The following is a 23835-nucleotide window of genomic DNA, read 5'->3' as shown; positions in this document are numbered from 1 at the left end:
CCTTTTTACACCCAGCAACTAAAGGTATAATTCCTGACACATTGGGGGCCTTCATCCATGCTATTGGGACAGGGCTATATAGACTGTTACATCTTTTGAATTTCATTTTGGCATCTATATGTATAAAAGCCTAAGCAACTGATGACCGACTATGAGGATCGACTGGTTGCTATGATGCGCACTGACCACCAGGGGGCAGACGCTCAATGCAGGAGCTGCTCCCTGGTGGTCAGTGCGCTCCTATAGGGGGAGCTCCGCTTAGCCACAAGCCGGGCGGATGGATGGTTGCGAACGCAGTGGTGGCGGTGGAAGCCTCTCCCGCCTCCTCCACAGTGCTAAGAATGTCCGACTGCGGCTTAGGCCCGCGCCCTGCACCATCAATCGGACATCCCCCAAGGGCTCCCGAGCTGCCAAAGGGATGTCTGACTGCCAGCTTAGGCCTGATCTCCCAGGGAGCGGGCCTAAGCCAGCAGGTGGACATCCCTCACGCAGTCCCGGACTGCAAGAGGGCGCAGGCCGGGCTGAGGGACCTCCCTGAGTCCATGAATTTTCATGCATCAGGCCTCTAGTAAATAATAATAGAAAAGCGCAATATGCAAAGTGTCCCCTCGGGGGTTCAATCGCTTGCTATGACGTGCGCCAGGGGGCAGCGCAGAATGAAGGCCCCGGCTGGCAGCTGGGGAACGGAGGCCCCCGCCGGCAGCTGGCAGCTGCTAGGGACCCTACCCGTGCATGAATTTTTGCACTGGGCCTCTAGTACTATAAATATTAAGTAACTAAAAATAGATTAAAAATTTAAATGTAAGAGCTAAAACTCTAATATTCTTTGAAGAAAACATAGGCATTAATCTTTGTGACCTTGAATTAGACATGGTTTCTTAAATGACACCTAGACAACAAACATTTAAATAAATTGGATTTCACTAAATTAAAAACATTTGTGCTTTAAAGGATACCATCAAAAACATGAAGACAACCCATAGTATGAAAGAAGTTTTTGCAAATCATATATATAAGAAACTTATATCCAAAATAAAGAACTGTTTAAATCAACAATAGACAATAAAAAAAAAAATGGGTGAAAGATCTAAATAGATATTTCTCCAAACAAGATATACAAATGGCCAAGAAGCCCATGAAAAGATGATCAACATGATTTAGCCATCAGGAAAATGCAAATCAAAACTACAATGAGATTACCACTTCACACCCATTTAAGATGGCTATAATCAAAAAGTTAGATAACAACAACTATTGGCAAAGATGTACAGAATTGGAAAACTTGTACACTGTTGGCAAGAATGTAAAATGGTACAGCTGCTTTGGAAAACAATCAAGCAGTTCCTCCAAAGGTTAAACACAGAGGTTAAAAAAGGTTTAAGCCATGATAGAGCAATTCTACTTCTATAAATACTAGTAAACCCAAGAGAAATGAAAAATATGTCTACTCAAAAACTTGTATATGAATGTTCATAATTCATAACAGCATTATTCATAATAGTCAGAAAGTGGAAACAACCCAAATGATCATCAACTGATGAATGAATAAACAAAATGTGATATGTTAATACAATGGAATATTATTTGGCAAAAACACGGAATAAAATACAAATACACCCTATAATCTTTCATGAACCTTGAAAACACTATGCTAAGTGAAAGAAGCTAATCACAAAAAAAATACTGTATGGCTGCATTATTGTATGAAATATCTGAAACAGGCAAATCTGCAGTGATAGGAAAAAAATGGGTGAAAGATCTAAATAGATATTTCTCCAAACAAGATATACAAATGGCCAAGAAGCCAATATTGGTTGCCTAGGGTTTCAGGTAAGTTGGAGTGATAAGAGGATGACTGTTAAAGGACATGGGGTTTCTTTTGGAAGTGATGAAAATATTCTAAAATTGATGGTGGTGATGGTTGGATGACTGTGAATATACGAAAAATCACCAAAGTGTATACTTTAAATGGGTGAATGGTACAGTAGCCTATCTAATAAAAGAGTAATATGTAAATTGACCGTGACTCTGTGACAAAGATGGCGGCACCCTGGCGGTGTCACCCAGGCAACGTGAGCCCAGCGTCCACGTCCCAGCCACGTGGAGGGAGGGGAGGGACCCCAGCTGCTTGGAGGGACGCTGGTATCATTGCAGGCCGGGCTGAGGGCCTTCCTTCCCCTCCCCTCCCCCCCCTCCCCCCGGTGCACGAATTTCATGCACCGGGCCTCCAGTTTGAATTATATCTCAATAAATGTTACATTTCTTGGGCGGGAGCAGGGGAAGCTCTGGAAAAGACTTCCATTCCCAGCAAACACCTGTGTCCTTCTATCCAATTCCTACATCATAAATTGTGTTTCTCTTTAGCTTAACTGCCAGGAATTCATCACTAAATTTTGTGGTCACATGAGCTTTACTTTACCTAAATTTTCTAGTTCAGTTTCCGTTACCACCATGCCTTACTTTCATTGTTTTAAGTGTTCTATTTTAAGCCTTTTCATTCTTGGAAGCAGGCAGAATATGATGGTTGGCTTGAACTCTGAAAACTTTAAGAATATGTTTAGATATTCATGACCCCTACCAAGGTAAAGAAACCTTAAGAAGTTCAGCTTGAGCTCTACCAATGAATTTTCTTCACCTGAACTACCACCAAGAAGTGAAGCAATCAGAATTATGAGTTTTGCCGCAGGACTTTTATTCTCTAAATTACATTATCTATACAGAACACTGTAATGCAATAATACACATTTACCATATATTTACCACACAAGATAATATTTAAAATGGAACAAAAATAATAGGTCCCTACTGAAATTTAACTTTACTTTGGGAAATTTATTCCTACCCTAACAGGTGAGGATGTCTCCTCTGTATTTCGTTTCTGAGATTCAGTGTCCATATCTTGGCGCTTGTTCTTCATTCTTTCTCTAAGATCCCCTGTAGGTCTTTCTGGTGACCTTTAAAAACAAAACAGCAAAAATCTATATTTATACATCATTTTATAAGAATATATTTGCAGAAATAAACTCAAAAATCTCAATATAATTTTTCTAACTGCCCATGGCTCCTAAATTTCAGAAAAAATAATTAATTTGTTTCAGTTTTAATATTAACATAAATAATATGAGCATCATTTAGCAAATTTTCTCCCAATACCAATCCAATGTATACTTTAAAATTCCATGGGGGAGCAGGTACTGGTAACATGAATAAGAAACTATGTCTGAGCTGAGAAAAAAACAATTAGTAATTAGCAATTTAGTCACATAAATATACAAGGTGTAACAAAAGTAAGTTTACAGTTGTTCATATGGAAAATACAATAACTAATAAATAATAAGAGTAAACTCTGTGTTTTGAGTACTCACAACCATAAACCTACTTTTGCCCCACCCTGTATTAGTTATATTTGAAAACAAAAAAGTAGGAAGATAAAGTTTTAAGCCATGGCACTGCAAAATTAATCTAAAAGCACCAGTATAATCATCTACACATGTATTTAGTTGGATGCAACATCAACAACTGAGAAAATACTTTATGCCTCTTAAGAATCAAAGTTAAATAGAGAAGTTTTGTGTAATTCTTATAACTTTTCTTAAATTTAAAATTATTTCATAATAAAAATGATTCATAGCAATATTTTAGACAGTGATTTTATATTCTGCTCTGGATTAAAAAAAAATACCCACATTTATATTCAACACTGGCAAGGCTTTATAATTTAAATTGGAAATTTGATAAATGGCTGTTCAGTTATTTCACACCATTACTAAGTAAGAAAAACAAAACAGATAGAAAACATACTGCCTTTAAAGAATATTCCCAGAACATTTAAAAAAGAAGGCAATATAGGTTAAAGAATATGCCCCTCTTTAGCCATTAAAAAATATTATATATAATACCTTCAAACGATAAATACAAATCACATAAATATTCACATCTATTTCAAGTAACAGTTGATCGATCATATCAATTCCTTTAATGTATCAATCATTAATACAAATCACAGTGAAGAAATAATTTGTTAACTCACTTTAAAGGATCTAATTAACATTTACATGTTTATTTTATAGATCTATATTAAATATTTTAACAGTTAAAGCTGAACTTAAAATGGAACTCCTTAGCCCTAACCAGTTTGGCTCAGTGGAAAGTGTCAGCCTGCCGACTGAAGGGTCCCAGGTTCCATTCTGGTCAAGGGCACATGCCTAGGTCGTGGGCTCGTTCCCCAGTAGGGGTCATGCTTGTCATCATTGATGTTTCTATCTCTCTATTCCTCTCTGAAATATCAATAATATATATATATATATATTTAAAAAATGGAATTCTTATTATAAACCAGTACATAAATCCTTTCAATTATAATTATGATGTACATGTAAATTTTTGTCTTAGTTTTCTGCATATAACAAAAATTTATTGTAAATCTGTTTCTATCCTAAACAGCACCTAACAGAGTAATCTATATACCATGAATGCTCAATAAATGACTTAAACGTCTTTTGAGTAAATAAGCATTATCTGAAATACATTGCTTTTCTTTCCTTCTTTGAATCACATTATGACTATATTTCTCTCCTACAAATAAAGTAAATTACACAAATACAAGTTATCAGATAAAAGAAAAAATACACAAAAGAGCAAAATTATAACAAAAATTCCTTTATGCTAAGTCTAGTATGATACTATTTTTTTCCACTTTAGACAAATTTTTTTGCCATTTTCCTCAAAACTGTCTCCTGTATAAAATTTTTCAGTTAGTAATAAATTTCAAAGATGAATTAAAGCATTATTAAAAGTGTAGTAATAATATAAACAAAACAATATTACTGAAATAGTTTACCAGGTGTTTACACAGGTAATTAAACTTATGAAGACTAATCTCCTCTCATTAACAGAAAAGACAAATGACAATCTAAACACAAATAAGACAATATTCAGCATCACAAGTAAACGAAAATATAAAACATTTAAGTGAACAGAAAGTTTGAATTTTAAATTCAAGTAAACTGGAGCCCTAGCCAGTTTGGCTCAGTGGACAGAGCATCAGCCTGTGGACTGAAGGGTCCAGGGTTAAATACCGGTCAAGGGCACATGCCCAGACTGTGGGCTCGATCCCCAGGAGGCAGCCAATCAATGATTTTCTCTCATCACTGATGTTTCTCTCTCCCTCTCCCTTCCTCTCTGAAATCAATAAAATATATTAAATGCAATTAAACTTGAAAACCTATATATACACAAAAAAATCTCCAAATCCTAATGTTCAATTTTTATACTATTCCTATAGCCAAAGTAATCAGTACACCCAATTTTAAAACTAGATAAATTATTTCTTTACCAATCAAGTTTAAACTTTTTGTGACAATCTTTACATAAGCTATATCTTTAAACACCAACCATAATAAAATCATCATAAGGAAACCAAAAGAAAATTAAAAGGTCTTTATTAGGAAAGATTAATTTAGTACTGCCATTATTAAAGGCATATGATATTCAAAATAGCTCCATTTATCATTATATAAATACATATTTTCATTTACATTAATACACTGCGATAAGGATTTGGCAAATGCATTTTAACCTTCAGAGTTCGCATTAGATTATCTTTTGTCATCAAGATTCAAATTTAGAACATCTTAAAAGCTAAAATTATATACTATTTAAATTTCAATAAAATTCTGTCTTAGCAGCAGTTTAATACATAATTGGGAGGGTTAAGTAAGCCACACATATATTATAAAAAAGATCTCTTGTCAAAACAAGTAAATATTGAACAAAGAAGTTAACTTTAAAGCAAATATTTTATTAGCCTTGAATTTAAAACTAAAAAGATCTTATCTGTCTTTGCTTAATTACATCAACAAGACTACTACCGAGATAGAAAATCTGATCAAATATATGGTTTTATTTCAGATTTTTATACTAGATAAACTATAAAAGCCATTTTCTAATTGTATATGAACAATTCAAAATTCTCAATTTACCTTCTGTAATTGCTGCTATAACCTTTACCACGGGGTGAAAGGCCATGTACGAATCTACATGTGTTTCCATAGAGGCAGTTGCCAGTCTTCAGCCAGTTACGGCACTGTGTCTAAGAGACAGATATTACTATGTAAATTTCATATTTATTTCTGGACAAAAGATGCTAGTGGAAAATTAAAATAAATGCTATCAAAATTGCAGCTAACCTGAGATATACATTACTCCCCAAATAATAAAACATCAGAGAAAAAACCCCCACAAACAAACCCACAAACCCTATCACTCTTTTCAAGTCTCTTAATGAAACACATTTTTTAAAAATGTACTGAACCAACATACCTACAACCAGTTCACCTTTATTATACAAAATCGGTATTTTAAAAAAAGGATTGCAAGAGAACCCCTGAGACTACAAGTGACAACTCACCTCTGCTGTACTGCCAGTGCTGGGTCCAAGTCTCTCAAAGACACTGGGTCTTCGGGATGTGCTTTCAGATATGGTCTTCGTATTTTCCACTGTGACTTTCCTTCTAATTTTTGACATTTTGTACTACTTTAACAAAAAAATGAGAAAGAGGGGGAGAGGGAGAGGGAGAGGGAGAGGGAGAGGAAGAGAGAGAGGGGCTCAACAGTAGAATTCTTTAATTTAAAATAACTGAGCACATACCACATAACTTGCAAGTAGATAACACTGTAAAATCATAAGGGATTTTTCTCAGAACAAAAAGAAAGGAATAGGAGGTCACAAGTAAATATAGGTAAATAGAAGTTATCTTCTAAGACACAGGTCAGGGCACATGCCCAGGTTTCAGGCTTGATCCCCAGTGGGGGGCGTGCAGGAGGCAGCCGACCAATGATTCTCTCTCATCACTGATGTTTCTATCTCTCTCCCTCTCCCCTCCTCCCTATTTTCCAAGTAAAAAAACTATACAGTGAACTCTACATCATGTACTCAGTATTATAAGACAATCTTTGATTTAACTTTTCTTGGGCTTATTCTCAGGCCAAATGTGAATTTACAGAGGAAAAGTTGGTAAAATTTCGTATGTCCATTTGTTTTACTGACCATAAAGAACTAAAGCCAGTATGAGTGGAGATGAGAAATATGTAGAAAATGTAGAGCTTTGATTAACCAAGAAAACCACTATTTTATAATATAAAAATGAGCAGAATTTGAAAAGTACATATGTAATAAAGTATATAGGAAAAGTTAGAACAAAAACACATTTTAAAGTTTCATTTTGTTACTATAAATATTAACATATAGATTACATTGTAATGCTCACTCACTAATTTTAAAAACATGTTAATAAACTTAAAATCACGTGAGTTTTAAAATTTCCATATTAGCTATTATTAATATGTGGAATGTGGAAAAGAGGCACCCATCCCACCATATTGCTTCAAAGAAAACTAACCCTAACCTTGCAATTTTTTCTCTCCACTATCAACTGAATGGTTAGTTCTGTCCTCAAAACGCCTATTCCCAACATGCCCTCATCCCCAATACACTCTCCTCCAATGGTGCCACAGTTGGGACAACAAGCTATTTATTATTATACTTGTAACAATGGTCATCTGCCAGCTTCTTGTTTTTCTGAGGGCTCCCGGTATTAACTCTTGTTTCTCCAAGCCTGTGGCTTGGATCAGCACTGTTCTCCTTCCCTGACCTGCTGGAAAGTATACTCTCCCAGCTTCTCTTCAATTCCAGATCCCTAACATAAGCTTTAAAGATTTCAAAGGGTTTGGACTGCTATGTTAAAGACTATCAAGTGATGACTAATAATTCCATATTGCCCCTCTCCTTGTATTCTTGCCACTAAAAAAGTTCCTTCACACAGAGACAAAGTTGCTTTTACGGTGACGTAAGAACATCTCAAGATTCACCTACATAGTGCTTATCCCAGGAATTTTACTTCGAGCTACTGTTGAGTCCACCAGCTTAAAGAAGACTAGCAATGAATTAAAGGTGTGTTCTCTTTTCTCAGAGTCCAACAGTGTCAGGCCTTGCCCCAATGAGTTTGAGTACCAGGTCTAGGTTACAGGGAGATCCTAGACTAAAAAATAATAAAAAGTAAATCTGAAGCAAAGGGGAAAAAGTAGGAACCAGAGTTTTCTAAATGAAAGAAAGAGGAATTCTTCTGATCATCTAAGAACTTTTATCGGTAGTCAACAAGTTATCTAAATATTACTGAATATTACTAAATATTACTGAAACATTCATGATTTTGCATAGATAAATGCTTTATGCTTGCAAATACAAAAAATAACATTTGATATCCAATTTTCTAAATATGTACACATAATCTAAAGTACACCAGAAAAGCATTTACTCATATATAGTAATTAATGAGTTTAAAACTGTTACCAACTAGTGTGACTTAATTAGGATTTTCAATCTAAAAATTTGGGCCTACAAAGGAAGATAAATACAATAGAATAAAATGCAAATCTGACTGGGGAAGAGTGGCTTTTTCAATTAAAATCTACAAAGGCTTCAATAAGAAGTAAATGTTTCAGAGTATAAGCAAAATTAGAAACAATAAACTTTTTAAAAATGCAAATATTAAAGTCTTCCCTAGCTCAGAGTCTTTGAAGGTTTTCTTTCTAGTTTTGTTTTCAAGTTTTTCTTTGGTTTTAAGTTGCCACCACACTTCACATTGTATCTTTCCCAAACAGCAGCATTATTAAAACCAGAGTGACACTTGTGAGTCTATCGTTACAGTATTTTCCTATTTCTCCTCTTCGTTTTCAGAGTTAATAAAAGATCAGATGTCATTATATTTTTTCAATTGAAAAAGAAAAATAGGGGATAAAGTTTGAATCATTAAGACACAATAAAGCAGTCTCAATAAATAGGAACTGTCCGCCCCTCAAAAACTTACAAACATCATGTTTGTAATTCGTACTATAAAATTTGACTGAGAAAGAAAAAACATACAGCGGCCTCTTTGTAAACAATTATTTCTGAGGTCTAATGACTGAAATCTTGTCAATAAAACATGTATCAGTTCTAGTATGCTCTCTTCAATCCTTAACTACATCTTTTTGAGGTCTCATCTTCCAGTAGCAAAAATGAAAGCATAATCTGATAAGCAGCAGCATAATATTAGTAAATCGTCAAATAATTAAACAATTAAAACTACATAAATGTACTAATTGGTAGTAGAATAAATCCCTATCTACTGCAGTTCTAAAATAAAAAGGGTTATGTTAAAAAGCAGGCCTCTTCACATTTATATTTCATATTTTTGAAAGAAAAAATTGAGATTTATTTGATGCATAGTCTGGTACAATTTTTTAAAAAGAACTTTCTAAAACAATCTTGCACATCACTTATATGTAAATAGACTAAAACAATTCCAAACTGAATTGTGAACAGAAGTGACCAAACTAGATCTTGCTATCCACACAAACATCATGCAGCCAAAGAGTAAGTTTGGATCATAGTACTGGTCTAGTGTTGTCTCATTGGACATAATTTACCACTGGCCAGCCTCCAAATTCCCATACAGAACAAAAACAAAAACAAAAACAAAACAACAACAACAAAAAGAAGTGACCAAACTAACCTGACTACACAGGTATTAACAAGTCAATAAAACTGCTGCACTGTGCAGAAAAAAATAATTTGTTAAAAAGACTATGCACAGAAAAATCCCTTTCTGGTAACTAAAGAGAAGTAAACAGAACTGCAAAATACAAAAGAAACAAACAAAAACACAAAGAAAAGAATAAAAGGCACTTTATATATCAACACAAGTTAGCGTTTCAACTGCTACTAAGTATCTGCTGAAACAGTTCTAACTCTATATGACAAGGAGAGAGGTTTGGGGGAGATGGGGAAAGTAATGAGCACTGAAAACCATTTCTTCAAGTACCTGTAAGTTAAACAACTTTGCTTTCTATATGTAAATGCAATGCATATTATAATACAAAGTAACACTGATCATTTGTTCCTGAGTTAAAATAACATCCGCCCGCCCGCAGGTTTACAGATATGGAAATTGATGGCTTTGCATATCTTAAAATATGCAATCAATGTTCATTTCAAATCACCAATAATTAGGAAGCCAGTAAAAGTCATGTATTCGATAAAACTGGATCCTACCAGATCCAATCTTAGTTTCCCTTGCAACTATTTTTACAGACACAATTTACTAAGTACCTGCATCAACATTCAGTATCTTGTTGAAATTGTCATGTTACAATCTAAATACTTCATTAAGAAATTGGAAATTAATTGAAAATCTATAGATTTTGTCCACAAAATCCTCCAAAATACTTTCGCTTAGGTACTAAAGACAGTAATTTCAAAAATTACAGAACGAGACTGCTAATTATGCCTGGATTGTACTGCATAAACATATTTAGATTTACTGCAACAGTATCATGAACTTTGAAAACTTGAGGTGTGAAGATCTTTTCTAAATTTTGTAAATTATTTTTTTTCACAAAACCAAAAACCTGAAGAGACTGCATATGCCCATAATTTTCAAAGTAGTTCAAATTATCTGAAAACCTCGCAAAATAACTGAATAGCTTGACACTCCACTCCACAGACAAGATCCTACCAATATCATTTAAGTACTATCAACTCCAAATAATCCTGCAGCCACATGAAGTATTTTGCCATACATCAGATAACGCCAAACACCAGGCCCTCTCCTTTCATTCTTCCGGGTTTCTGCCATGTAGTTGCCAAAACTGCCCACCTAGGGAATGTGATGATCAAGTAGCACTCCTCAACTCCGAGGGCTACGTCATTAAGTTCCCAGTGCCGGGAAGTAAGACCAAATACAACCAAAGGAAGACACTTTCTCCCAGTAAGTGTGGAATGCGTAAAAAAAGGGGGGGGGGGCTTCTAAATCTAAAACTATATTCCTACAGCCTTCCACTGCATCCAAAAGCGAATACCACGCAAGGGCTCCCAAGCCCACCTCAAATACGGCCCTTACGTCTGAATCCACCTGCTCCTCAGACAAACTCACCAGGATCAGAACGAGGGCGGGAAAGGAGACCTGAGCACAGGAGCCTTTGCAGAACGGAGAGAAGGATGCTCAAGGGGCTCAAAATCGCGGCTCCGGGCCTTCCCAGCCCGGGTCCGCCCGACGCCTTCCCCCGATACCCGCACCAAAGCACACAATTCAAGCTTACCTCCTCCCCGAGCTCCCTTCGCAGGCACAGTCGGGAGGCGTCGCCGCCGCCACCGCTCTGAGGAGCAGGGGATGCGACTCTCTGTCCCCGCGCGTGGCCCCGGGAGGACAACAAGAAGGAGATGCGCGCGCGGCTCCCGGGAACCGGCCCTCGGCTGGCGAGGGGGCCCGGGGGCGGCTGAGAAGCGGAACTCGCCAGCCGCTTCGCCAGTATCAAGCGAGAGGGGGACGTAGAGAGAAAAACAACAAAGAGACGCTGGGAAGTAAGAAAAGCCAACGAAACCACTTCCAGGCACCAGAAGGATCGCCTCAAAATGCCGCCGGAAGTCGAGGGTTTGCCCTGTTTCTACAGGCCGAGGCAGCTTCCGGCTGCCAAATTAGACGTCAGCACGCAGGCACCGCCCCTTCGTGGACACGCCCTCCACCGCCCCCGGAGGCGGCAGTGGGAATTGGCTGGTCTTGGTGAGAGATTCCTGGAGAAGATCTCAAATTCCCAATTAAAAGTGATTTTAAGCCCAGCCGGCCTGGCTCGGTGATTGAGCGTCAAACTGTGAACCAGGAAGTCAGGGTCCATTCACGGTCAGGGCACGTGCCTGGGTTGAGGGCTGGATCCCCAGTGCGGGTGTGCAGGAGGCAGCCGATCAATGATTCTGAATCATTAATTCCCACCCCCAACCCCCATTCCTCTCTGAAATCAATAAAAATATTGTAAGAGGGAGAGTTTTGTTCTTTTATTACATTACTTCTTAGTTCTTGCAATAAGCTGTTGTAAATGTGGTAAAGGCCACATTTGTTGTAGAAAGTAAGTACATTCATTGGCTCTACAAAGTTTAATGAACGCTGAGCTGGAGCAACAGGAAGCGTTTATTCTGTTATTGACACTCCACTTTCTGGGACATGGTCTGTCTATTCCTGTGGAGCGAACGGAAGCACGGCTGTGTTTTTAAAGGCACAAGCAGAATTTGTTGAAATTAAAGCAAAAATATTTAAGGTATTTCTGGCAACCTTTTTTTTTCATGTTTAGGGTCTAATCATTTGCATTAAACTAGTTATTAAAATTATTTGAGGTGGTTATGTTAGGGGCGGAAATAGACTATTGGGGACTAGCTATAATTATAAAAAAATATTAATCATGCTCTGTTAACCATGATTTTTCTATTCTGATGAGAGAAAGCACGTTTTAACCTGGCTGAAAGATGTAGTTCCTGGGATATGAGAGCCTACATCAGAATGCAGTTCATTTTCCTTCTTCCAGAACTACCTATTATGGAAAAATTAAACAATTTAGTCCTAGTCCCTGGACGACCCCCAAACCCACATGGCCTGTAACCATTATGCCTTGCCTACTTTCCTACATTATCTTTGTCCCTCTACCCAATGTAAGCAGCTGGCTTGTGGGGAGGGGCAGAGCAGATTTTTGTGGATGACCTGCTGCTCTCCCTCTCCCATGCTGGCGGCTTTATTGGAATAAACACTCATATGATTCAACCCTGTCTCTTCTCAATTAGCTCAAGTAGTGACAAGCAGCCAGGGTCCATTGGTTGTCTGGTTACAGTTAGTCAAACATCATGAATCAAAGAAAAAAACTCACCGAAACTGGTTTGGCTCAGTGGATAGAGCATCGGCCTGCAGACTGAAGGGTCCCAGGTTCGATTCCGGTCAAGGGCATGTGCCTTGGTTGCGGGCACATCCCCAGTGGGAGATGTGCAGGAGGCAGCTGATCGATGTTTCTCTCTCATCCATGTTTCTGACACTCTGTCTCTCTCCCTTCCTCTCTGTAAAAAATCAATAAAATATATATTTTTTAAAAAAACTCAGTACCTAGCTTCTTACAAGTTCAACAAAAGGGGAAAATGTGAATTTATTTATTACACTTATTTTGTTCTCTGACAAAACCAAGGAATAAGAAAACCCTTTACCAAAACTATTGATAAAACTTAAAAAAGAAACTGGTACAATGATTTGGTCTTGGAATTGGTAAATTAAAATGTGAGAACAGAGTGTAAAAATCAAGAGCATTAAGCATTCCTGATGGCATGCCAAGCTATTTTAGAGAGAGCAGCAAGAGCTTCTCTGCAAGTAGGTTTGATGAAATGCTTTGGCAGCAAGAATCCATATTTGCCTGTATCTCAAAGTTCAATTGTAAAGGAATATTTGATGCCCAAGTCATAGATCCAGTCACCTGGACCTCCAGGAGCTAGATCTATAAGAAGAAAAAAGAAATTACTTTTCAAAATACAGATGTTTCAAATTAACTAACAAAATGTGTTTTTTTCCCTAAAAATGAAAATTGCTTTGCATTTTTCTGATTAGTAAGTAATATACATTGTTGGTAAAAACAATGGAGATTGATGGAAAACAGGTTAAGGAAGAAAATTAGAATTATCCATAACTTTACCAAGAAGAGATAATCACCATTAATGTCTTAGTGACTTTTTTTTTTGTAGTGAAGGCTATAACCAAAAAAAATTTAACTTAATTTTAAAAATTTTCTAAGTTAATATTTTTCCTACATACATAAGATCATTCTATACATTCTGTTTTGTAACATTTCTAAACATGATATCTGTCGTGACCAGTTTTATGTATTGATGAGCTCAAATAATGTTTAACTCATAGCATTGCACTGTAAAGCTGGATGTAAATTAATTTAAATACCTATTTTTTTAAAAAATATATTTTATTGATTTTTTTACAGAGAGGAAGGGAGAGAGATAGAGAGTCAGAAACATTGATGAGAGAGAAACATCGATCAGCCGCCTACTGCACACCTCCTACCGGGAATGTGCCCGCAACCAAAGTACATGCCCTTTGACCGGAATGGAACCCGGGACCCCTCAGTCCACAGGCCGACGCTCTATCCACTGAGCCAAACTGGTTACAGCTTAAATACCTATTTGAGACCTTTAGATTTTTCTAATTTCTAAGTAATATAAACAATGTTACAATGAACAACCTTGTTTATACATAACTGCTTCTTTGTTCTTTAGAATATTATTTCCTAGAAGTAGATTGCTAGCATGAGGGTATGTACTTTTTACAATTATTCTACATGTTGTCAAATAGTTTCAAAAGGTTTGCCAATTTATACCTGCACTAGCAAGGTATGAATATGCCCACTTCTCCCTCCCACATTATCCATGAAATTTTTCATTTATTGCAATTTTATGGGTGAAAAAATAATATCAAATTGTCTTGCTTTATGTTTTTTTTATTGCCATTGAATTGAATGTTTTGTTTGATACATTTATTGTCTATGTTTATATATATATATATACATATATATGTATATATATATATATTATTAATTCCTACTCATTTCTATTTTGTTCAATTTATAGATTGTTTATAAAAGCAACATTGGTGTTATCCTTGTGTGTAATATGGGGAGAAGTTTTTCTTCTTATTTGGTTATTTAGCTTTCAACTTGGTTTATGACTGGATTTTTATATAAAAATATTTTCTCTATCTGGAATTTATTTTGGAGAAAAATACGTTAGTAATCCAATTATTTTTCTAGGTAACATCAGGTTTCTCAACCCTATTAATTGAATACTCTAACATTCTTAACTGGTTAGAAATGCTTTATTTATGAAATACTACATCTCCTTGTATATTTGAGGTTTTTAATGTATTTTAATATTTGGTTGGGGTGAATTCTCTCTTACTAGTCTTATTTTTCGGAATTCTACAAGCTCTTCTACTAAATGTATTCTTTCAAATGAAGTTCAAAATCATTTAAGTGTTAATTGGGATTTATGCACTAATTAATTTAGAACAACTGACACATTTTTTACATTAATTTCCCACCAAAAAACATGGCAGATTTCTCCTTTTGTTCATCTTCTTTTATGTACACCAGTAAAATTTTCTAGGTTTTTAACATATATAGATTATATGGATTTGTGTGTGTACATGCATATATACATTTAACAATGAATCCACATATATGTATGTAACTATATGTAATATGTGTGCATGTATATATATGTACATATATAAAGGAAGTAGGATCTTTTTTTCATTTTATTTTCTACCTGATTATTTTTGGTATATAAGAAAGTTGTAGAGTTGTGTATATTTAGATCATAGTCAGAAACCTTACTCAACTTTTTAATTGTTACTAATATTTTTTTAAATATTTTATTGATTTTTTACAGAGAGGAAGGAAGAAAGATAGAGAGTTAGAAACATCAATCAGCTGCCTCCTGCACAGCCTCTACTGGGGATGTGCCCGCAACCAAGGTACATGCCCTTGACTGGAATCGAACCTGGGACCCTTCAGTCTGCAAGCTGACACTCTATCCACTGAGCCAAATGTGTTAGGGCTGTTACTAATATTTTTTGTGAATTTTCTACTGTTTTCCATGTAGAAAACCATCCTATGTAATAAAAGGCTAATATGCAAATCAACTGAAGGGCAGAATGACCAGTCTCTATGATGCACACTAACCACCAGGGGGCAGACGCTCAATGCAGGAGCTGCCCCCTGGTGGTCAGTGCGCTCCCATAAGGGGAGCCCCGCTCAGCCAGAAGCTGGGCTCAGGGCTGGCAAACGCAGCAGCAGTGGCAGGAGCCTCCCCCACCTCCACAGCAATGCTAAGGATGTCCGACTGCCAGTTTAGGCCCAACATCCTCCGAGGGCTCCCGGACTTGGAGAGGGCGCAAGCCGGGCTGAGGGACCCCCTCTCTCCAGTGCATGAATTTCATGCACTGGGCCTCTAGTATAATATACAAAGTGATCATTTTTGCTTCTTTCTAATACTTACACTTGAATTAATACAAAGGCGTTTACTGAAACATTGTTTTAATATTGAAAAATATTCATCAACAGTGGATTAATTGTTATTCATTCAGCAAATATTTCTGACAGCCATTATCAATATTTGCTGTTTATTCTAACCATTCTCCTATGCTTACATACACATACACATAGATGTGTCCCGAATAAATGAGTGAATGAATGAATGAATGAGTGGAGATGGACTGATTTCATCATAACAGGAAGTTTGCTCTATAAGTTCCTCTAGCCCTGAGGCACTATGGTCATGCTTTGGGGAACATTAGTAGAGAAGAGCATAAGAATCAAGAAAGCTCTGAATTGTGAAAGGAAGTTGTGGGATTTTTCTGTGACAGAGCAGGGACCCAAGTCAGATAAAGCAGCAATAAATGGATCAGTGACACAAGAGACAGAGATACCACGTGGCCTCAGTTTTTTTCTGAGACAATTTTGGGTTGTTGAGAAGGAAGGGGAAATTTCCTGTCTGGACTTTCTATTAATAGGGCATCTGGTGTGATTATTGTTATGAATGTGTTTTTTATAACCCTGTAGATCATACCTATTTACATGCTATTTCCTCTACCGGGTTTTCCCTCACATCTTTGTTTGGAAGCCACGTATCAGGTAGGTCTCCCAGAATGTCATCTACAGAGAGAGACCTTCCAAAGAACTTTAACCAAATAGCCTCTCTCTCCTGCAGTCATTCTCAAATGCATAAGCCTATTTTATTGTCTTTACTCATCAATGGAATTATACTATATTTTACTATTTAATTACTTATATCCACAATGGAAAAATTTTTATATAAAGGACCAGATAGTAAATATTTTAGGCATTATGGCCAGCATAGTCTATGTCATAACTACTCAACTTTAGTGTCATGAAATTATCATAGACCACAGAAAAATGAATGATTGACACTGAAATTTGAATTTCATATACTTTTCAAAGGTCTCAAAATCTTGTTCTTCTTTTGTTTTGTTTTTTAATCATTAAAAAAGCTGAAAAATAATTTTTAGCTTTCCGGCTATACAAAAACAAGCAGTGGGCTGATATGACCTGCGGGCCATGATTTGCTGATTCTTGGTTACAGGTTTATTTTCTGTTCCTCTTTTCTAATCTCCCCCTCCAGCTTGAAAAAAGTAAAATAATTGTCTGTTATCCCACTGTACCTACAAAGGAATCCCTCAACAAATATTTAGAATATTTGTTAAGAGTTTGCCACATACATATTCTTGTCACTGTGATAGAAACCAAAGACATTCAACTATAGTGTACTATACTCTAGGGCACAGACTGTCAATAAAAGGCAACTAATGTAATGGTTATACACTAGATGTGTATAGTGTTCAACCTGCACAACCTTACAGGGTGGCCTTGGACTGCTTACATATTCTTTTCACCCTTTATTACCTTTTCTGCTTCACTCAACTAGTGTGATGCCATTTCTATAATCCCTACTCTAGAGCAATGAGCATATTTCCTAAATAGAATTTTGTTTTCTTTTTAAATATTCACTTGTTAATATAGCTTGTTCAGTGCTGTCATAGCTATTATGCTTCCATTTGTAATTGTTAACTATATTTCAAAGGCAAACAACTTGAGGCTATCCTATTCCTAGATAAAATTATCACCAATTGTTTTACATGTGACCTTGTTTAAAGATTCCATTTAGAAAAATTAAATCTATACAGAAAAACCAAACACAGATTTTTAAAAATATCTCAGTTTTCTAAGATCTTAAGAAATACTTACATAAACTTTCTGAGCCACTGCCATATGTATATCTGGTATCATTACTAATATTCTCAAAAACCTGGGCTGCTTCACTGGCCAGTAGATACTGAAATCAATAGAATATGAAATTTCAGTTAATGTAAAACTTTAAAACAGGACAGGTGGAAGTTTCTAAAAAATTCAATCATATATTAATTGACTCAGAGTATATACATGAATAAATATAGAGTAGGATGGTAGTGGTCAGGAGCTGGGGGTGGGAGGAATGGGGAGATGTTGGTCAAAGGATACAAACTTCCAATTGTAAGATGAAATAGCCTTGGGGATCTAATATACAGCATAGTGACTATAGTTAACAATATTGTCTATATACTTGAAAGTTGCGTAAAGAGTAGATCTTACATGTCCTCACAACAAAAGAAAAAAATGTAGTTATGTGAGATGATAGATGTATTAACTCACTTTTTTGTGGTAATCATTTCACATATATGTGTGTCAAATCATCACATTTTACACCTTAAACTTACATACTTTTATATGTCAGTTGTGTCTCAATAAATTTGGAAAAAACTGTATGTATGAAAAAAATCTGCATTTACCCAAAGGTAAATCAAGAAGAATAAATTAACTTCAAAAAAATCTGTTTTGCTTTATGGAAATCACAATTGAGTGACTCTAACTGTAAACTCTTATAATACCTTGAAAATTGTGTTTAACTTGAAGAAAAAAATAATTCTCATCAGCCTTTTATAGGAATTTATTAACTTTATAAAATGAAGTATAACTATATTTCAAAGGCAAACAACTTGAGGCTATCCTATTCCTAGATAAAATTATCACCAAACTTTAAATCCAAGTTCTCTAAACAATATTATACCTAAGTGTGCCTGATTCCCTTCTCATCCTTCTCAGAAACTTTATTTTAGTCTTGAGTAAAATGTCTAGTAACTCCCTAAGACTCATCCAATAAAAAAGTATCTGTTTTTTGGTTATGGAGCAAGATCATAAGTCCCATGTGCCATTATATTTGTTTCTAGAGTACCCAGATCTTTTCTGAAGTTGGATGGTGCTCACTGTCACTCTCTTGAATAACCCAGAGGAATATCAGTGGGTACGATGCTGTGCCATTCCTTTATTCAAAATAAAAATGTGAATGGAACCCCATTGTCTATAGAATGAAATGTAAATTTATTCTGACTTTCAAATAAGCTGACCTCATCTTCACAAGCTGACCTCACCTACTTTCTGATGGTATCACCTTTCACTTTGGCACTCTCACAATCCCCTGAACATACTTCTTGTGGGAAACACCATCTTCTCAGCTTGGAATGTCTTCCGTTCCCTGTCCATATATAGAAATCCCATCTTTCAATATTTGGCTGCAATTGTATCTGTTCCTTGGCATCATAGCATGTTATCATTCCCTTTACTTTTGCTGTATTGTCCACTACATTCCAAAAAAGGGGGAGGGGCTGCTCTTGCCTCAACACTGCAATTGGAGATGTTTCAATAGGACCCTTTGGAGTTAGAGATGTCAGCATGCAACCAATTCCTAATGCTGATACCAAATCGATCAGTGTTGTGCTGAGACTTGATCTGTGGTGGCTATTATAGAGAGCTAGTGACCACAAGGCAGATGCATAATTCCTGAGACTCTCGTCCTGGTCCTTGCTCATATGGCTTCACATGTAGCTCACATCCAGGTGGAATGGTTCCCTCTTGACCTTCAAGGAGTGTGATATTTTTCTTAGAAAGCCCATCAGCTGGACCGAAGGTCATGTCCTCAGTGTAAGACCCCCGTGCTTTACAGTCATGCAATGAACTTTCCCCCTGGGTTGCTCCTCGTAGAGTTAGGCCAAAACCCTAGAGGAGTTTTTAATTCTTGAAACTAAATATTATTTTATCTCTGAAATGCTAATGATAAAAATAATTAAGCAGCAGTTACCAGTTCCTCATGGTCTTTGCTTCTGCTTCTGTTGTAAGTATATGGAAACACTATCTTCTGGGAGTATGAATGCATTGTGATATAAGCTTTAATATGATTGATATTTCTTCTCAAGAAACTAGCCACTGCCTTCACTTCTGGTTCTGACTCAGGGAAAAGGCCACAGTAGATTTCCGAGCACGAGAAACTTGATGCACCCTTCTCTGTTGTGAAATTGATAGACTGAAATTATATTACATTCTATTGTAATTTGTGATTTCCCTTACAATGTATTCGCCTACTATCTATGGTGTAACATTTTTAGAAATGGATTAGGTAGAGCTCTGTAAAGAGTATACTTATGATATCCACTAAATTGTTTATGTCCCGTTAGAAGTTGATTATTCACATGCCCTATAGCAGACCTCTAACAGTTGCTGCCTGGGGGCAACCATCTTGCAACCTTGAGAAAGTCTATTTGAGTCTCAGAAATGCTCACCCTGTCTCCCAACTCCTGCTTATGTGAGAACAATAAACCCCATTTTCTTTAATCCATTGTAAGTTCATTTTTTATGTTGTTTAAAAATTGCTAATTAACAGAGCCCATAAAAGGAAAGACTCATTTGGGAACTCAGAATATACAAGTCTGCTTTCAGTGTTACTTCTAAGTTGCTAAAGTGGCTTAGTAAATAAAATGTGATGGTGATATTTGGTGCCAGAGTAATGTTTAGAGTGTAGCATATATTACTTTGAATGGTAGCCTGCCCCCCAACAATTTCCTTTCTGTCCCTAATTCATAGGGATGGATCCCCAGGGAGCCACCCCGACTGAAAAATCACTCCCCTCTGGAAACAGCTGATTAGATCTGAATTGGGTCCTTAACTTGTGTCCTGAAAATCTGAATTCCCCCACTGATAAATTGAAATAAGATGAAAATACTAGTTTCAGTATAGTTGCTCTTTTGAACAAAGAAAATAACACCGCCAGCTGACACCCACAGAACACATGCTGTATATCAGGAACTCTACAAAGATCTACACAAAATATTTTATTTAAGCCTCAGAGCAACCCTATGAAGCAAATGCTGTTGTTTTAGGAGATGCAATTTGGGCACTCTTGTTGGCAACCATCCTTTACAATAAGATCTATGTTACATATTGTTAATCACCCAATTACTTGATTCTAATCTTGGCTTTAGGTAATTTTTTTTTACCTATCCCTATTTCAATTTCCTTATCTGTTAAATGGGGAAAAAATACATTAAATTAGTATTTAATGAGGATCCCATGAGTTAATGCATATAACGTGTTTTACACAGTACCTGGCAAATACTAAGTATTTACTGTTTCTTGTTGTAGTCATTATCATTATCATTATCATCACTTGTACTGGGACCCAAAACAGCCAGTCTGCATCACAGAGATGAGATGGGGAGAGAAAGGACGCATTGAGCCCCCTACACTGCTCCAGGCCCAGTTCTAGTCTGTTTCTGAGTCCCAGCTGCATCCTTGTCCTTGGGTTCCTTGGGCCACTCCATTAACCTTACAGAGCTTGTCTTTCTTATTTAAGCTTGTTCTGCTTTCTTCCTGTTATTTGTAACAGAAACAACCTTAATGTTCCTTTTCCCACAAAGAAATGTTGTGCTAAACACCCAACGCCTTTCCAAGTATTTTATTTGTTTTAATTTTTAACCAATAATGTGAATGGACAAACCAGTTTTGAGAGTTTGGCTAACTTTGAATACTCCTGGTCTTTTTTTCCTGATATATATTTCTAAAGAATAGAGATTGTGCAGGGTTGGTAAAAAGTTAATTTACAGTTGTTTATATGGAAAATAATACAATAATTGATAAATAATAATAAACTGTTTCATGTATTCATATAATCTATTTTTAAAAAGTTATCTTTATTGTTGAAAATGTTACAGATGTTCCTTTTACCCCATTGACCCTCTCCACCCTGCGTCTGCTCCCTACCCCACCATGTATATCGGGGGTAGACGTAGGAGAGGACATGAAAGAGTTGGAGAGGCTTGTCCTTATATAAATCCTCAGACCAGAGCTGTTTAATAGAAATATAATGTAAGTCATATATTTAAGTTTTCAAGTAATCACTTTTAAAAAATAAACAGGTGAAACTAATTTTAATAATACAGCTTATTTAACACAATATTACAAAGCATTATCATTTCTAACATAACCAATATAAATATTATTCATGAGATATTTTGTTACTTTTTTCACACTAAGACTTCAAAATCTGGTGTGCATTTTACATTCACTGCACATCTCAATTAAACAAGCCACATTTTAAGTGCTCAATGGCCATATGTGACTAGTGGCGACTGTAATGGACAGTGAAGCTTCAGATTCTCATTCTGTGACTCATTCTAGAGATGTCAAACATTTTAGTGGAAAGAGACAGGCAGTCAGGAAACTTGAGTTTGAGACTGCTTTTCCATTAAGCAGGCATGTCAATCTGAATAAGCTGCTTGGTCTTCGTGCTTCATCTGTGCCAAGAGGTACCTGGTCTACCAGGTCCCTTCAAGTTCAAACATTATTTGCTTTGTAGGCAAAGAATCAAGAAATATCAGGAGAGGCAAATTCACAGAGACATAAAATACATTAGAAATACCAGGAGCTGAGAGAGCAGGGAATGAGGAGATATTGCTTAATGATTACAGAGTTTTTGTTTAGGATGATGAAAGTTTTGAAATGAATATAGGTGATGGTTCAACTAGATTGTGAATGTACTTAACATTGCTGAATTGTACACTTAAATGGTTAAAATGACAAATTTTATGTTATATATATTTTACTACAATAAAAAATAATTGAGAGACACTACCATCTCATAGAAAGAGAAATAATGGATTTTTAAAAAGTGCATACCCATTGCAAAAACTTTGTAATTTAACTTACCATTTGAGAAAATGAGTGGATCTGTCTTAGGAAGTTTGAGAACAGAGGTTTTCACAAAGTTCCCCATATTATGGACTGAATTCTGCCCCTCCCCCCCTCGCCATTTTATGTTTGAATTCTAATCCACAATGTGCTGTGTTTGCAAATAGGACCTTTAAGGAAGTAATTAAGTTTTAATGAAGTCATAGAGATAAGTCTTGATCTAATATGGTTGGTGTCCTTATAAGAATAGAGAAGGAGGGAGGGAGGGAGAGAGAGAGAGAGAGAGAGAGAGAGAGCAATGATGCACAACACAGATAAAAGGCCATGGGAGAACATAATGAGAAAGTAGCCATTTGCAAGCCAAAAGGGAGAGGTCTTGGGAAAAACTCATCCTTCTGGTATCTTGATCTTGGACTTCCAGTCTTTCTCTTGTTTAAGCCACCCAGTCTGTGACATTTTGCTATGACAGCCCTAGCAGAGTAAGGTATCCTCAACTTCATTTCCATCTCTAACATACAGACAATTTTAGTACAGAAGAAGGGTAAAATAAACATAAAATGAATAAGTAGGCTTGATATGTCATTTCCTATTAATAAATGAGGTGCTCTAATAGATCCTTTAGTATCATAAAGGCACATTCTAGTTGTAGGGACAAGGAACACAGAAGATTTACTTCTTCTTTCTCACTGGCTTACTTGGAACTCTCTCTTGTCTATATGCATGCTGCTTCTGTTTCTGTTTTTAATTCTTGTGATATGTAATAATATATGGCAACATAATATAATATAGCAACATGCCTAAGAAGGGTCTGAGATATTTCTTTTTGGCAATAACAGTATATTTTGACCACTTTGCTACTTAAATTAGGTAATATTGGTTTCACCATGGAAGTATTAAGTAAAATAGAGCACCAAAAGAGCTTAAAGATAAAATAAGAAGTTCCAAAAGGGAATATATAACTGAAGAGTATTGTCAGACATCCAAGAATTTCAATAAGCCCTGGCTAGTGTGGCTCAGTTGGTTGGGCATCATCCCATGCACCAAAAGGTTGTGGGCTCCATCCCCAATCCCCAGTAGGGGGTATGCAGGAGGCAGCCCATCGGTGTTATGCTCTCACATCCATGTTTCTCTCTCTCTCCCTCTTCCTTCCTCTCTCTCTCTAAAATTCAATTAATTACAAAGCCTGGCTTTGTATCCCATATCTGCCACTTTTTAGCTCCATGACCTCCAGCAAGGGACTTAACCTTTTAAAGTCTGGGATTCTCCATTCATGATATTTTGATAATGAAATCTAGGAGATACACTATGTAAACTGCTCCACACTTAGTAACTATCAGCCCTATTTATTCAGCT

At 36.3% G+C, this 23835-nt stretch overlaps 2 protein-coding genes across 2 annotated transcripts in view; both read right to left on the bottom strand.

Moving 5' to 3' along the window:
• The window catches only part of ZC3H13 (zinc finger CCCH-type containing 13), a 138367-nt gene extending 126863 nt beyond the window's left edge, over positions 1–11504 (bottom strand). Inside the window, 4 exon segments of the mRNA XM_006773664.2 lie at positions 2843–2954; positions 5982–6091; positions 6410–6535; positions 11140–11504. Of these exon segments, the coding sequence (XP_006773727.2) occupies positions 2843–2954; positions 5982–6091; positions 6410–6526 (339 nt within the window). The 5' untranslated portion in view covers positions 6527–6535; positions 11140–11504.
• A 1459-nt stretch (positions 11505–12963) lies between these two features.
• Positions 12964–23835, bottom strand: part of CPB2 (carboxypeptidase B2) — a 60785-nt gene continuing 49913 nt past the window's right edge. The window contains 3 exon segments of the mRNA XM_015570437.1: positions 12964–13341; positions 17674–17761; positions 19601–19822. Coding sequence (XP_015425923.1) covers positions 13157–13341; positions 17674–17761; positions 19601–19822 — 495 coding nt within the window. The 3' untranslated portion in view covers positions 12964–13156.

This window comes from Myotis davidii, unplaced genomic scaffold (assembly GCF_000327345.1).
Source record: "Myotis davidii unplaced genomic scaffold, ASM32734v1 scaffold1947, whole genome shotgun sequence".
Lineage (NCBI taxonomy): Eukaryota > Metazoa > Chordata > Mammalia > Chiroptera > Vespertilionidae > Myotis > Myotis davidii.
This window is presented reverse-complemented; position numbering and strand designations above follow the sequence as displayed.